Here is a 16,886-nt window from a genome sequence, read left to right on the forward strand (position 1 = left end):
CGTTTATGGAGAAACCCATTCGAAGAGGAGGTCGATAGTTCTTTGATTATTTGATCTGCAAATTACTGGGGTCTCCCCCATGATGAGCCAGTCGTCCAGGTAGGGGTACACTGGGATTGCCTCCCTGCGTAGCTGTGCCGCTGCCACCGCCAGTACCTTGGTGAATACCCTTGGAGGCAAGGCTATACTGAAGGGCAGTACCTTGAACTGGTAGTGCAGACTGTCCACCTTGAAGCTCAAGAATCTTCTGTGCGATAGGTACATGGAAATATGAAAATAGGCATCTTTCATGTCCAATGTTGCCATGTAATCCCCCTTTTTTAGGAGGGGGATTACCTCTTGGAGAGTAGTCATGCAAAACTTTTGGGGCTTGGCATACTTGTTTGCAGGCCATAAGTGCAATACTGGGCACATTGTCAAATCTTTTTTTGGCACAAGGAAGTAAGTTGAATAAATAACCCTTGTTTACCTGGTGTCCCGGGACGAGTTCTATCGCGTCCTTTGCTAGAAGATTGGCGATCTCTTCGAGGAGGATCTTCTGTTGGTCTAATGAATGTACTTTTTGACGTGGAGGGTGGTTTCGGGGACGCTCTAACAGTTCTATGCAGTATCCTGCGGACACTGTGGACAGCACCCATCTGTCTGATGTGATCCCTTCCCAAGCTTGGGTGAAGTTGGTAATGCGCCCCCCTATTGGGGATGCGTGACAAGGGACCCTGAACGGACCGTCACTGTTTTGCGGGGGAGCGTGCCGCCGCCTGTATTGGGGCTGCCTCTACCCTTACCACGTCCACTCTTTTTACCCCTGCCATAACCTTGGGTAGACTGCTAGTTGTCGTTATTCCATGGTGTACTGGGAATAGTTGGAGCCTCTTTGCGAGTTTTGGCCGCGTGGGCGACGAAAATTGCCATTCCCTCTTTGATTAGGGGGTTTGTTAGTTAACTGGCCCAGGGATTTGAGAGTCTCGTATTCATCTTTCACATTTTTTAAGGAGTCCTCTACCGCCTTACCAAACAGTAGATCGTGCTCCACCGGTTTGTCTATTAAAGATGCTTGTGTCTCGGGTTTAAACCCAGACTGTCTTAACCAAGCATGTCTTTTGATAACAGTGCTCTCTACTATCAGTCTGCCGGCATTATCCGCAGCATCAAAGGTTGCCTTAAGGATGCAACCGGACACTGGTCTTCCCTCTGACGCAACCTGAGCCAACTGGCTTTTTAAAGGTTCCGGGGCGGAGTCAATGAGCGCCGCAACTTCTTCCCACTGATGGCAGTTGTAACTCGCCAATAGGGTGGTGGAGTTGGCAATCCTTGCCTGGTAGGCGGAAGTGGAGGCTACCTTCCTTCCCAAACCATAGATCTTCTTTGCTCTCCTTGTCGGGGGGAGCTTCAGGCGATAAGGGTGTTCCCGCCCTCTTTCGGCTATTAGTCACTACCAGGAAGTCCGGCTTCAGTTGCCCCCTTATGTAGAGTGGGTCTGATTGGGCTGCCCTGAACAGTTTTTCAATCCTGGGGTTTACTGCCCTGGTGAGATTGGGATTCAGAAGGGAAGGGTCTATTCTCCTTTGTATTGACTTGAGAATAGGGATGACCTGGGCAACAAGTCTCTTCTCTCCCACTAGTTCCTCGGCAAAGTCCCTCTCCTCCTGTGCTCCCTGTGTATCTATGCAGAAGTGTTCAGCCGCTCTAGATAAAACCTCATTTAAGAGAGGTGGTTGTCGACAAGAGAGTCGGTAACCGGAGGTTCCTTGTCTACTGGGGAGTCTACTCTGTAGACTCCTGTCTCATCTTCGTCGTCATCTTGGCCCTCGTCATCCCCATAGTAATCCATTCCAGTATGGACGTCCAACGTGGCCAATTCTGGATCCTCGCTAAATGATGGATCCTTATCATATTGAGAGTATGGCTGAACGTGGTAAAGGTCAGAAGACCTACTTTGTGGTGGCGCCTCAACTCGATGTTCTTTACCAGGGGGTTGCGGGTCCTTAGACCCTGAGGGGGTTGCCCCGTCAGGGGTATAGGCGAGGAAATGTTGTGGATTTTTGGCATAGAAGTCTGCTAGGGATGACATTCTAGACATAACTCTGTCTATATCCTCACTTGACCATTCTTTAGAGTTAGGGATTACCCTCTCCTGGGAGTGTTTCCCCAGATGAAGGTTGGGAATGCTTTTTCTGCTGTTTTTCCCTCTCCCTGTGACTGGAAGAGTGCTTCCCCGGTGTTTACACCTTTTCGGAGCTCTTCGACGTCTGGCGTCGAGATTCGGGGGTAGTGTCCCTTTCCTTAGCGAGTGGAGGTCGGGGCACGGGTGTGCCGAGTCTCGGTTGGACTTAGAGAGCTTAGTGGATGTGTTGTGGGTAACGCTTGTGTCGCCGGGGGTGTTCCCCATAGCTGCCTTGCTGGACAACCTTCCGAGGTCGGGGACTTGCGCTTGGCTGTCTCTCTACGTCGTGTTGCCCTTGCCGTCCGATAGGGGTGGTCCCTTGGCAAACAGAGGTTACAGGTAGCGTGTCTGTCAACCCAAGGGTACTTGCGGTTGCACTTAGGGCAAAATTGGAAAGGGGTACCCTCCATACGCACCCTGTGGCAGCGGGCTAGTGTGTGTAGGAATATATAAATATATATATATATAAATATATATATATATATATATATATATATATATATATATATATATAGTGTTGAGTATGTACCACCCCCCACTCTCCCTACCAGAGGCCTTCCAAGGCCCGGGCCGAGGCCAGAGGCCTTCCTAGGCCCAAGTCCGTCGTGCAGCTCTCGACGGTTGTTTTCTTCTGCGGTCGGCGTCGAACTTCGGTGACTCGACGTTGGGATGTAGAAAACGGGGAAATATTATGAATTTTTGCAAAATTATGGCTAAGGCCAGGGAACTCCGCGGGATGCTTCCAACCAGTATGGCAGAAAAAAACAATCTGAGGGTCCTAGACGCGTGAGGGATCATGGGTACAGTGGACGTCACACTAGGGATAGTATTACTGGCACGCCCTGTGACGACGCCCATTTTCGAGTTTAGAAAAACAAACTATAATACTCTGCAGCTTCCACTAGATGTCGGCCTATGCACAGCATGTGATCTAAGCAGATTCCACAAGCCTCAGAAATATATATATATATATATATATATATATGTATATATATATATACACACACACACACACACACACACACACACACACACACACACACACACGTGGGGGGATGGGTTAAGTGGATAATACATGTGTGAGGGGTATGGTGGGGCTCCAGGGGGGTCTCCCCCACATACATATGCAGTGAAGTGGGGTAAACAAATTATTGGGGAGTATTTTTGTATTCACAGTGTGTTTTTTGATATTTTCACATAGACCCATCTAAATATTTCATTAACTGATAAAACCGAGTGGGTGATTGTGTACACTGGTGGAATCCTCAATCAGGTATTGCACTGTAATCCACAGTACAAAAAAGCAAATCTGTCCTACTATCTGAATACACTGAAATGGAGCAGAAAGCGTAACAGATATCTACAATGGTGAAGCAGATAACCTAGGAAGGAATACATGACAATATACTACCAGGATTAGGGACCACAGGGAAAGACGGCAATGCTACGGCATTAACTGTACAAAGGCCCTGTACAAAACTATGTTTTTCCAGGCTTAATAGGCAGGATATTCTTGCTGCAACAATGACTGATCTGACCTTGGAACCTAAGATTTGCAAGCGAGTGTTAAGAAAGATTTTCTTTTTGCACCTTTCCCTCCACAGATTCCTTTGGAACCCGATTAATTTTGCTTGTTTTGCATACTGTCCTTACTTTTTGGAGGTCAGTAAAGCCTTCTGTCTTTACTTCCTTTGCCCGATTTGCTCATTCTTCTGGAGAAACTGACAAGGACTGTCAGTACTGAGAGATTATGTCCCTCTTTATGAATTATTTTATTTTTACAATTGCAAATATCACCTTACAGTGAAGTGCAGTTAATAAACTAAGTATCCTTATACCTTTTTATATAAAGGGTTTTTGGTTACTTTGACAATGTGCCTATGACAAGTCGGTGGCAGCTGTGTGATCGTTTTTGTGCGATTTTTCTCTTGAACCTTTACAGTTACAGTAAATGGCTACTAAAAGGTGGCTAGCACCCTCAAAGGGTTGTGACACAAGATTGTTTGTTCTTTGGCCATATTGTTCTTGGGCCTTCGTCCTACCTTCTCAGGTCAGTAAATTCCTTATATGGAAATCCCCCTCTCGGGGAAAGCTGCAGTTTTTGCAGCAAAGGGGGCTCTGTGTGTAAGCAAGAGGAGGGGGCTGGGACTGTCTGATCCCAGTCCACATCCTCCGGCACCCAAACCTCTGTTGCTGTGATGACCAGTAGTTTTCTGGGAGTGGACAACCACTGGCTATTTCGATGTGCAGATCCTTATCATTTGGGGGGCTTGGGCTTGATCGGAGCATAAATATTGGCTAAAAAGAGGACTCCTGCAACTTTTAGACAGAAAAGCGCTAGAACCAAGATTTACACGAAGAAGAGCAGCCATCTGATGACCCTTGCAGCTGGGCCGAAGATACTCCAATGAGTGGCCCGATGAAGCTTTGCTCCTTTACCGGATCACAGAATACCCTAGTTGGTGCTTCGACCCCATGACCAGTGGGAACAACCAGTCTCGATGCCTGATCGAAGATCTGTGCCTTGGAAGCCTTCAGAAGTGTCTCTGGACCACCAAGGTGGACTGACCAGCACCCACCTGGGCTACCCTGCTGCAGCAGTTGCCGCCCAGAATAGAACCTTTGAACTTTACAGATCTTCAGCTTGTGCAACAAGTCATCTATCCTCGCAATTCAAGCTATCTCACTTCAATGGAACCTGTACTGGGGCTGCTTCTGTGCTCACCACTGTATGATCGCCTATCACCACCCGACTGTGATGACTGTCACTGGAACAATCTTTCTTCAATCCGTGAGGCCTGAGTAGGCCTGCAGCACAGAAGTCTTAGCTTGTCATTGCTTCGCTTCAACTAGAATCTGACTGGAAAAGATTACTGTGCACAGTGACCGACCAAAACTAAATCAAACACCAAAAGTGACCACTGCATCCACAACCCCTGGACCTTTCTCATCAGAACAAAACACAGACGATTGTGACCCCAGTGGATTCCGGAAGATGTGCAGTGGTATCTTGAAGAATAGGAGTCAGGAGGATAAGTTAACATATGTTTCTGTACACCTTGTTCTCCACAGAGTAGCATTGGGCCAAAAGTCCTAGTCGTAAACTCCCTCTGGCCTAGCCTCAGGTCTTCGAACCTGGGCTAAGGATCCTTTCCTAGGATTGACCTAGGCAATAGGATACAGGGGGTACTTACCTGCTTTGAGGTCAATACTTGTATTACTTTTAAAAACTTTACAAAACACCAACACAGCCCACTGCATAGTTTCTGAAAACGCTTACCTGAAGAAGCTATATAGTGGAACCTTTGGGCACAAAGCCTCACATCATCTTACGGTTGGACTTCATAAGATGGAGGGAAACTGTACTTGTGCTTATTCTAAATGGTCTACCTAAATTTCTTGCATACGAGTACTCACCTGTTAAACACTGGTAACAAGTTCATATGCATCTTTATTCTTCTATTTGGTGAATGTGTATACATGTTATATACAATGTTGACTGACAATACTTACTTGTGATTTTCATATACTTAGTATGTAACTAAAGCCCTAATAAATAACTGTATTTTTATATACCACACTAAGTTGAATTATTAAGTGTTGCTCTGTGTGGACTCATTGTAGCCCTAGACTTTTCCTGAGACTAAGCCTTGACTGCTCGCTCAACTACCTTGATTGTGTTTTGGCTAACCTCATGACCCCCTTTACCATAAATAGGGTGCCCTCTCAAAATCCTCACACCCGGGCTGATTTTGGTAATCCATCTCAACAGTGAGCAACCCTTTGCTTGTACACTGCCATTCCACCTGCAATCTACCGACTTGCAGATTGCTCCTGTCTGCTCTGATGCAGAGTGGGCTTGCCGCATATCTGGCTATCAGCAGTGTGTTTTCAGACACCCTTTCCTAGCCCTACCTTCTCTGGTTTAAAGGCACAAGAGGTTAGACAGTGAAGAGGGACAGTGGAAGATACCACATATACCTTTTTGAGGTAGCACATCATAACGCTTTTGGGCAACACCGGCCTTCAGATTTACCCTTGTTGGGTTAGAGGAAAACCCCCAGGTAGGGTAGGGGTACTGGGAGTACCTGGATCCAGAACTCATGGAAGGCCCAACACATTCCCTTTCCCAAAAGGAACGCACGCAAAAACAAACAGCAAGTTCAAACTGTGGTTTATTATGGCCAAATATCCACAGGGATCTGTGCCCGGAAGAAAGGTCAAGGCACACTCTCAGAGCTCTGGCTTGCAGGCCAGTTTTGCAGTACAACAGTGTGATGCTGACATCACAGCTTGGGCTGATTCCCAGAAAACCTATCACACCTTAGGACTAGGCTTGAGTGGTAGTTCACCTATAGCTCCCCCCTATAGGTATTATTTCATTGGTCCCTCCATGTCAGAGGACTGGCCTGGCTTGTCCCCCAATTATCTAGTTTCTACAGTGTTGCAGTGTGAGGCTCTTCTCATTGGTTAGTGCCCATATCTACCCACCCCTAGGATCTTGAATTGTGATTGGCTGGAACTGGTGCCCCCAGGCCTGTGACAGAATCTGTTCTCAGCTTTAAATGTACCTTTTCAAGTTAAAAAGAATAACTGTCTCTGCATCATAAGCGTGTGTGAAAACACCAATGCCTCGTAGTGCACTCGTTCTCATCATTCAACATGCAGGCTCTTCTGTTAAATTTAGTTTCAAACCATGAAGGGTCTGCGAGACCGTCCTCCGCTCCCAGCTGCTGAGCTTGACTCCCTGTCAGCTCTGCTGGACCACGTGTTATGCCACCATGCTCTGGCCCTTTGAAACTCCAAATTAGCAGAATTTTATGAAGAATTAATAAAGCTGTCTGTGCCAGGGTTTACTGCAGTTCAGAGAAAGGAATGTTATCTGCAGCACAAGTCCTTGGCAGTGAGCCTGGCTTTCAAGGTGCACTCCTGTTGTTCGCGCTGATCCCAGCACCACTTTGCTTCACTGAGTGCTGGCTGTGATTTCTTGAAACCAGAAAATAGCTTCCACATTGTGCTATTTTATAGTGCATGGATTAGTCAGTTAGAGCCCGCCTGCATTTCCATAGGGTTATTTGCATGTACGCATCTGCAAGCTTTTTAAACAGGATCTCTTGCACCTTTGCTGTTTCAGCGTTGCTGCAGTCAGACTAATGAACAAAAATAATAAAGCAATGGTAGGGTGTAAATGTATATGTCCTCTAGAACTGATGCATATGTTCTTCATGTATGTGGGTGTATGATTGTGTCCCGATATGCTGTTGGCACGTGTTTTTCATGTCTAATGCTGCTATGTCATGAGGTCTCTAACAACATTGAGTCTGCCTTCTTGGCACTTTTCGGCAAGACTGTCGATTGAGGTGTCCTTAATAATGTTCAGGGGATCTTCATTTATTCTGGGCAAGGTTTGTACTGCTACTGGGTTGTAGGGTTGACAGAGTGGGTACCTTTCAGCATATTTATCACTCATGGGCGCACTGGGAACTAGTGCAGAATGGTGAGTGCAATCTTGGTTCTTTCTGTTCTTCCGTTTCATGTGTCTGGGGGAAAGGGAAGCAGATTTCGACCTTCCCTCTTCACCCTGAATGCCAGAAGCAGATTTCGACCTTCCCTCTTCACCCTGATTGCCACTGATGCCTTCTCTAATGCGATTGCACTCTTGCAACACGTAATGCTTACTTTTTGTGTGGGAGCACAGAACCAGCCTAGAGTAGAGATACTCTGAAGAAAGAAAGCAGTCAGAGTGGCACCTTCACCCGCTAGAAAATAAATTAAGTGAAAGGTACACATTTCTGCTTTTGTTGTTGATGCTGGTAGATTTGCTGTAATGTCACATGATCATTTTAGATATGGCAGCTTTTCTGTACAGCAGTTAATAGTGGGGATTTGACTATTTTTGAGTGGGACCAAAAAGTAGACTATATGCTTGAAATTACAGCCTCTAAGTCTGCCTATATGTTGAGCTCCCCTTTTAATTTCTCCTGGGTTCCCTGTGTGAACTACTGTTCCCAAGGGCAGAAGGATACTTCTCATCCTTCCTACAATCCCCATTGTGAGATTAGCACACCCCACATTATGTAAAGTTCTGAGGAGATCCATAGCATCCCCTTTCTCACTGCTCCTGTAACATTTTTGTTACTGTGACAAGCTTACCATTACGGCTGCTGGCAATAGATGTTTTCTACTGTCTTTTGTGCGATTTTTCTTGCTGGCTGTCAAACCAGCCACGGTAATGCAGAGAACGGTCATCATTGCTCTAGAGTAGTGGCTTAAATCTTTTTTTTCACCATTTTTAGGGCTCTTGTCCTTTCCTGGTGGTTCTTCTGCCGCCTGGCAGGAGGTGGTCCTGGTTTGATTGTTGTCTTTGGCGGTAACCCTTTATGTAGCCTGCTGAGGCCCCAAAGTGTCCGAAGACAGGAAACGGGGGAGGAGTCTAAAACTCTGCAGTCCTTTGTCTTCTTCTATGCCTGCCTGGAACCAGTCCTAACTGGGAGGCTGGTTGTCCTTAAAGGGCAGCCACCCCACAACATTTGAAGATAGAATGTGTGCTTATTGGCTGGGTTCCTGGATAAATGGCCAGGATCTGGAAGCTGAAGACAAGTCGACCACTGGTGCTGAATCCGATGAGGAAGAAGAGTAGACCGCTGTAGCCGATTCGAGCGACTGGAGATTCCTGCTGTGCAACCGCTGCCTCTGCTGACCCCTTCTTCCATGTGACCTTGCAGTCTCGAAGATGACTTCGCCCCTTGGACTGGTGGGACCAATCTGTTTTAAGAAGACCAGCAATTTGAGCCATCCCATTGGAGGTCGAGCTGTGACCTTCCTGGGCTGCAAACTGCCAATACACTGGGACCTCGAGGCTGAGTGTTGTTCAACGGCTTCACACAAACGAATCTTGCTGAAAGTTCGGTGTACTCCTGTTGGACCTCCAGAAGTACAATTCCACTCCTTGAAGTGCCCTCATCAGAGTGCTGGACTGTGATAGTGAGGTGAATCAATCAGACAACAGCCATTCCACACCTAGTACCTTGAAAAGGCCGCCAAATCCACAGAGCTACGGGAAGCACTAAATAATCCTTTGTTGGGAGTCTTTTCTGTTGACTGCTGCTTCAAGCTCCAATCCAGTGTCCATTCTTTCGGCACCACGACTAAAAATCCAGAGACAGAGTCCTGTGCTGCTGCATTGTGAAGGCGTCTGTCTGCAAGCTCTTCTTCACTGCTGATGAACTGGAAGCTGAGGGTAATACTTACCTAAAGACTTGTGTCGCTCCTGTGTGGCTATGGTGATGATTTGTATAGGTGGGATACACCCATTCCGTTCACCCAGGCCTAATGCTGTAACGCATAAAGGGAGCTTTCTACAAAGTCCCTGAACACTAACTCTAAAGTCTGTACTTACTTGTTGGACGAGGAATCCTCTGGAGCTCTGACCTTCCCGCATCTGTGCCTTATCCTGACCTGCTTACTGATGGCCACTGGACCACTAGTGTCCCCCTTCTGCCTCTGAGATCACTCATGCACTAGAATAGGGAAGGACTTCCAAAGTAAAAGGCCTCTGTCTAGAAAATAGAACATGTGTTCTAACTTGCTGATGTGTTAGTGCTGTAACTGATTACCTGTGAAATAGAATATGTTACAAAGTGTTAAAAAGTTCTTACTTACCTGTGAATTGCTTACTGCCATTCTGAAAAGTACACAAAGTTATTTACTGACCTTTGAATTGTGTTCCACTAGTCTAGAAAGTACCAGAGTTGGTATTACTGTATTATTCCTGAAACTGAATAAGTGTAAGAGTTAATTACCAATAGGGCTTTACTCAACTTGAATATCATACTGCCACTCTAAATGTGTAATACTGAGTTCTTACTGATATTTTAAGTGCATACTGCCATTCTGAAAAGTAATTCATAAGTTATTGCTTACCTTTGAATTGTGTGCCATTATACTAAAATGAAATATGGGTGTAACTATCATTCCTGAAAGAAGAATAACTTGCATATGTTACAAGGTACTTACTTGTAACATTATTGGTATAACTATATTATTGCTGAAACTGAATAAGTAACAGTTTACTACCAATAGGGTCTGCTTACCTGGAATTACATACCGTCATTCTATAGTCTACTAATGTGGTTTTACTCCCTTGAATAACATACTGCCACTCTAAATGTGTAACACTATGTTTTATTCACCTTGAACTACATAATGCTATTCTAAATAAGGTTTATACTTTGGTTTACATACTGTAAGTATTGTGGTGGTTTTTATAATTGTGTTTATGACATATAATAGTACTTACCTTTCTAAATAATTTTCTTTGCCTATGTTTATATAAAATGAACCATTAGTTTTACAATACATCAGTGTATAAGTGTTTCTTTGGACCATATGGTATCTAGTCATTGCATCTAATGCAAAAACATCGAATGCCTTACCATCTAAAAAAAAAGCATCTAAACAAAAAGCATTGAATGTAGTTTTTTTTATAAGGTAAAGGGTTTATTTTAATTGTAACAGGTTTTAAAACACCATGCAACATATATTACCTGTCAATATTGAGGTCTAAACCACAATGTTCTCTTAGTTGAGGCTGTAGCTCTTCCTTCGATTTCCGCACAGTCATTCCTTTTGCAAAAACAGCATCCAATAAAAATTTGCAAGGCTGTGAATATAAAATCACAAATTACTGGGGAAACAAGTATTCAGTGTTCCAAATCGCCCCATTAGTATGACTATTTTACAATGTATGTCTCATGCAAAACTATTCAGTGTACAGAGTTACTTGGTGATGGCATAGTGCTAGTAAGAAAGAAAAGCGGCAGGGCCAAAATAAAGAGCCACATATTTTGCTACAAACATGATACTCAGTTTGTGTATGCATATTTGAACTTAGCTATCGCATCATTACAGGTTAACATGTCTGTCATCAAACTACCTCTTTAGCAAATCGTTGCCAGTTTACATCATGTCAAATTTCCAGAATACCCATGTAGAACATCATTGCTAGTTAATATTATGCCACTTTGCACATCATGTTCAGTTTCTCCTATGCTGCCACTTCATGGCCCTTTTCAATTATGTTCACTAGATCAATCATTGAGCAGCTGCCACTGCCCTATTGTTGCAGCAGGTATTACCTTCTGTTGAAGGGGCTAGAAAGAAAGTAGGCAAGGTCCTCCAAGTGGCTTAGAGCCCTGATGTTAGCAAGGTTGCAACACCATTAGAAACAACAAACGCATACATGAGCAAAACCTACAGGTTTGGCTTTTGGGTAGGCATGGGATAGGCAAGGTGTTTTCAACCTTTGGCTTTTCAAGATATTTTGGACTACAACTCCTATCAGAACTAGCCAGCATAGTCAATGGTGAAGGATCATGGGAGTCAGTCTAAAAACATCTGGAAAGCCACAGAGTTGCAGACCCAGGAAAGGCCAGGTCTGTCTTACTGATTTTCCTGTACAAGAGCAAGGAAATTGCTGGTCAGACTTAGATGGGTAGATTGTTCTAAAGAGTAAGGCATCCTCCCCCATTGAGAATCTTTTTTGTATGTGGCAGAGCTCATATATGTGCAAACCTTTAATGGCAGATGAGCAGCAGAGGGACGGTATTTGGCCAGGTTGTTTAACTGCAGTCAGTGTTCAACACAAGATTGAGGAAGGCATTTTGAATGCCAGGCATTGCAGTATAAAGCAGATAAGTCAACTTTTCTGAGTGCCAAAAAAGAAACGGCCTGCTGTATTTTGAATCAATTGATGCTTTTTGATTTGGTAGGCAAGCATATTAACGTGAAGGGTGTTGGTGTGGTCTAGACAAGAGTTGACAAGGGAGCACACAAAAGGAGTAGGATGAAGGAATGAACGGGAAATGTTTCGCTAGTGAATTGCTTTGTCAAAGTCAATATTTCACCAGAGATACAATTTAGGAGTTGCTGCTTAGATGCACATCCGATATGACCGCATGATTTATTGTGGGTATGGTGGTGGGAGAACCAAACAAAGTAAAGGGGGGTGGGAAGTTAGGATGTTTTTCAGTGGGAATTTGAAATAAAGTAGTATTCTTTTCTCATGGGTTTATGTATCCTGCAAAGCTTGTTGAAAAGGTTAAGGAATGTATTCTCATTGTTGGTGATTTGCAGGTTAAGATCAGCTGGGTAGGAAATAGAATATCAGGAGGAGGAGAGGAGGAATCCGAAGGTTGAAAGAATCCATTAGAAATGCACCAATAGAGAAGGACATTCGCAGGATTTATCCATCTACTCCTGCATTTTACCTAGATAGGGAATCCAGTCAAGGAAAGACAAATGCCTTCTCGCCTGAGTTGAGCCACAACCACTGGCAGCATTGGTGAAGACTCTGGGTGCTGAAGATAAACCAATGGGCAGGACTTTGATCTGGTAAGTAACAATGGCCCACAATGAATTTCAGGTACTTCCTGTGCTTGATGTCAGTAGGCACACGGAAGTAGGTATCGTGAAGATCCAGTGACAACAACTAGTTCTGTAATCGAGGGCTTGGAGGATCTGGGCCAGAGTTACCATTGTGAACTTTATGTTTCTACGGAACCAGAAAGTAAACTGAATAGTGGCCTCTGCCTTACCAGTTTGATTGCGCCCTTTGACAGAAGCGGAGGAACTTCCTCCAAAAGGAGAGGGTCCAGAGACAAAAATAAGTCTGTAGGCCTGGAAGGCATTGAGTGAAAGGTAGACAATATCCCTGGTGAATAACCAGTAAGGACTAAGCATTGGACGTGGTTCAAGACGATTCTGACAGAATCAAGAAATTCTACCCCCGCCCTGTCTCCCACTGTCCAGAGGAAGAGAAGGAAACCAGGACATTTTCAAGTTGGCAGTCACGGCCTGAACCAATATCTTGGGGGAGGTGTGGATGGAAAAAAGGGTTGGCTTGGAATGAATTGGGCACTGTTTCTGTGCCCAGGCTTCCAGTACCGGAGACTCACCTGCCGGATTCAAGGGCAGCAAGGTCTCCTTCCAAACACCATTATCCAGGATGTCCATAAGGTCAAACTGAATCCTCGACGTGGAAGGGGCTAACTATCCTGGGAAGTCCACCACTTTGGCCATTAACATTTAGAATGTGGCCGGAGGTTTCCCCAGTGTCATCTCTAGTGAAATGTTCAACTCTGGATGCATCCAGATCAGTGGCATCCTGCAAGTCAGAAGCTAGCTCCAACAGTGCCTTTCCCTCACCATATAACTCCTCTGGGAAGTCCCTCACCTCTCGAGGGTATATGGGATCCATCCCAAATGTGACAAGGTCAGGTATGCAGTGATTTTACCGAATGGAAAATAAAGAATAACATTTTTACCTAAACATTTTCAACTAAAAAAAAGAACACATAGTGTTTGGCGATCCACGCACAGCCAATAAGGTCCAAATGGTAGTCAATAATAGTCATTGAAATATGTTCACAAGGTCCATTGAAATTCTGTTCAGCCAACACGTGTTTCGACGCTGGGTCTTTTTGAAGGCTGTACAATTGTTAACATATTCCACACATAGTGCCAAATACATATAGTATAAAAAAATAAAAAATAAAAGCAATGGCATCAAGTAAATCAACAAAACAAATAGGTAAAAAAGTAGTAACATACCAAAACGGGCCCTTGTTAGGGCATAGAAGCGAACTGCACAAATATGGATATAGCAACATTAGTCACACCACTTATTCCATTATGTAAATACACGTAAATAAACTGCTCTTTTTTCCCGTTTCTTTGAATGATTATTGCTTTACCACCTTATTGAAATACCTTCTTGGGCGCAGTAGTGTGCGTCACCCTATAACCTGAGCCAAGTGATTTGCAAATTGGTAATAGTTATGGTGTATTTTAGTTACAATTCTGCCCGATAACATGCCAATTAGACTAGTCACCGTGAAAATGGTAGGGGTGTTCTAATACCCGTGTTTCTTAACAAATATCTGTTATTCCAGTACCTGTTAGTGAAAGATAATGTCACATTATGCACTGGCCGGTCTTACTTTGCATTAGGTTCTCTCTAATCCCCATAGTTTTACACTCACCCAGACATCTGATTGGTGGCAGACATTGCTTGCTGGGTTACTGTTGTTCAGTCCAGTAGCTATACTTTCCTCCCGGATTCAATATCCTACAAAATAGAAGACGTTTCATGTCTTTCTAATCATTGTCTATTTTTATCCGCGATGACCGTGGTAAGAAAAGTGCAGCCGTCTGCCTGCTAGGATTGTTTATCTGATTGACCGACTCCTGACCTTCCCCAACCACACTTACCTGATATGTGCGAAAGTCACTGTTCAATCCCTGGCACCGCATGTATGGTAGCACGCTGGCACCATTCCCTCAATGTGTTTATATTCTTCATTCACGCTTGACGCTTTCCGTGCATGTGTGTGACATCACAGTGGCGTTTCGCGCTGGTGTATGTCGCAAACGTATGACATTGTGCTTCTTGTGTTCAGGGTAAAACTTTCGCAATTAGAACGTGCTTGAAGTCCTTAAACATGTGATTACTCTCTTGCTTTGTCGTAATCAATTGAGTGTTGCTGTAAACCTCTTGATTCAGTGTATTGTTGAAAGTGTCTCGGTTACCAATAGTGATTATGATGTATTCTTGAGCTGTTCATTAGCCATTTGGCTAAAGCCGTAGGCTATTCAAGTGTTAGCTAGTATTATGTGATAATATCCAGACCGCAGAGAGACACTTATTGGCATACCTGTGCACAAAATTCTGGATATTAATTATATCAGTGGGTGCATGGTTGGTTGGCCAAATTGATGTGATTGGCAGTGGTTTGTCGAATGCCACGCACTAAATGCTCCTCTTCCAACTATATAAAACAATGCTACCATCACAGACATATTTTACAGAAAGAGATTAATTTCATATTCAGCGTTAAGTCCCTGTTTAACACATCGTAAAAGGCATATACATTTTGCTTCCATTCTTCCGAGTCTCAATTTAAGATCACCCCCTCTTTTACCAAACTGTGCCCGCATCAGACCTATGAATTTTAAGTTGTTCCTATTTGCCATCTGATGACATACACCAGCGCGAAACGACACTGACGTCACACGCATGCACGGAAAGCATCAAACGTAAATGGAGAATATAAACACAGTGAGGGAACGACACCGGCGTACTACCACATACGCGGTGCCAGGGATTGAACTCAGTGACTTTCACACATTTCAGGTAAATGGGTGGGGGAGGTCAGGAGTCGGGCAATCAGATAAACAATCCTAGCTGCACTTTTCTTACCCCAGTCATAGCGGATGACAATAGACAATAATTAGAAAGACATGAAAAGTATTGTATTTTGTAGGATATTGAATACGGGAGGAAAGTATAGCTACAGGACTGAACAACAGTAACCCAGCAAGCAATATCTGACACCAATCAGATGTCTGGGTAAGTGTAAAACTATGATATGATATATGATATGGCATATGGCATTTGTAACGCGCCTATACACAAGTGTTCAAGGCGCGATGAGGCAGGGAGGGGGGGTACAAGGGGAAGACAGACAACGATCCTACTAGGCTAGGTGTCATTTAGATCGCGCAAGTGCAGGGGGTAGGGGGAAGGGAAAAGTGCAAGGGGAAGGGGAGAGGGGAAGTGCAGTACAGGGTAAGTAGAATAAAAATAAATAATTAGGGCCAGCTGGTGGCAAGTGCAAGGTAAGTGCAGACAAGTGCTGGGAAGGGGTTGCCAGGGAGGCAGTGCAAGTGGAGAGTGGCTGGGTCAGGGACCAAGGTCGGTGAGAGTGGCCCAGTTGCAGATTCAGTGCAGTTTCAGTGAAGGATTTAGCAGGGGAGAGGGAGAGTGAAAGCAGAAGCAAAGAGGAAGGTTTTGAGGTGCTTCCAGAACCGGAGATGGTTCTCCTCAAGTTTCAGGGAGGCAGGAAGGCTGTTCCAGAGGGAGGCCGCTGCCGCGGAGAGAGATCTACCACCAGCTCTTTGCTTCGAGAAGCGGCTGACCCTGAGGGAGTTGGAGGCGGATGAGCAAAGGGGGCGGGAAGGAAGATATTTAGGAAGAGAGAGTTGAAAGTATTTAGGCCCCAAGCCCCCGAAGGCCTTGTGGACAATGCACAGGGATTTTAACTTAATCCTCGCAGCCACTGGGAGCCTGTGTAGAGATTTCAGTCCTGGTGAGATACGGTCCCTGGGCTTCAGGCCAAGGACAAGTCTCACAGTCCTGTTCTGGATGAGTGGATTAGAGAGAGCCTAATGCAAAGTAAGACTGGCCAGCGCATAATGTGACATTATCTTTCACTAACAGGTACTGGAATAACAGCTATTAAGTAGCAAAAACACATATATTAGAACAGCCCCACCATTTTCACAGTGACTAGACGAATTGGCATGTTATCAGGCAAAATCATAACTAAAATACACCATAACTATTACCAATTTGCAAATCACTTGGCACGGGTTATAGGGTGCCGCACACTACTGAGCCCAAGAAGGTATTTCAATAAGGTGCTAAAGCAATAATGACTCTTAGAAACGCGAAAAAAAGAGCAGTTTATTTACTTGTATGTACTGTATGGAATAATTGGTGTGACTAATGTTGATATATCCATATTTGTGCAATTCACTTCTGTGCTTTAACGACGGGCCATCTTGGTATGTTACTTCTTTTTCACCTATTTATTTTGTTGCTTTACTTGATGTCATTGCTTTGATTTTCTTTTTTGATACTATATGTATATGGCACTATGTG

The 16,886-nt window shown here is 44.5% G+C and overlaps 1 protein-coding gene across 3 annotated transcripts in view; it reads right to left on the reverse strand.

Annotated features, from left to right (window-relative positions):
• The window catches only part of USP47 (ubiquitin specific peptidase 47), a 2,970,466-nt gene that overhangs the window by 257,742 nt on the left and 2,695,838 nt on the right, over window positions 1-16,886 (reverse strand). For all 3 annotated transcript variants that reach the window (XM_069623643.1, XM_069623644.1, XM_069623642.1), the window contains one exon: window positions 10,711-10,826. In XM_069623643.1, coding sequence (XP_069479744.1) covers window positions 10,711-10,826 — 116 coding nt within the window. The remainder of the gene's footprint in view (window positions 1-10,710; window positions 10,827-16,886) is intronic.

This window comes from Ambystoma mexicanum, chromosome 11, assembly GCF_040938575.1.
Source record: "Ambystoma mexicanum isolate Mex_15411 chromosome 11, UKY_AmexF1_1, whole genome shotgun sequence".
NCBI lineage: Eukaryota > Metazoa > Chordata > Amphibia > Caudata > Ambystomatidae > Ambystoma > Ambystoma mexicanum.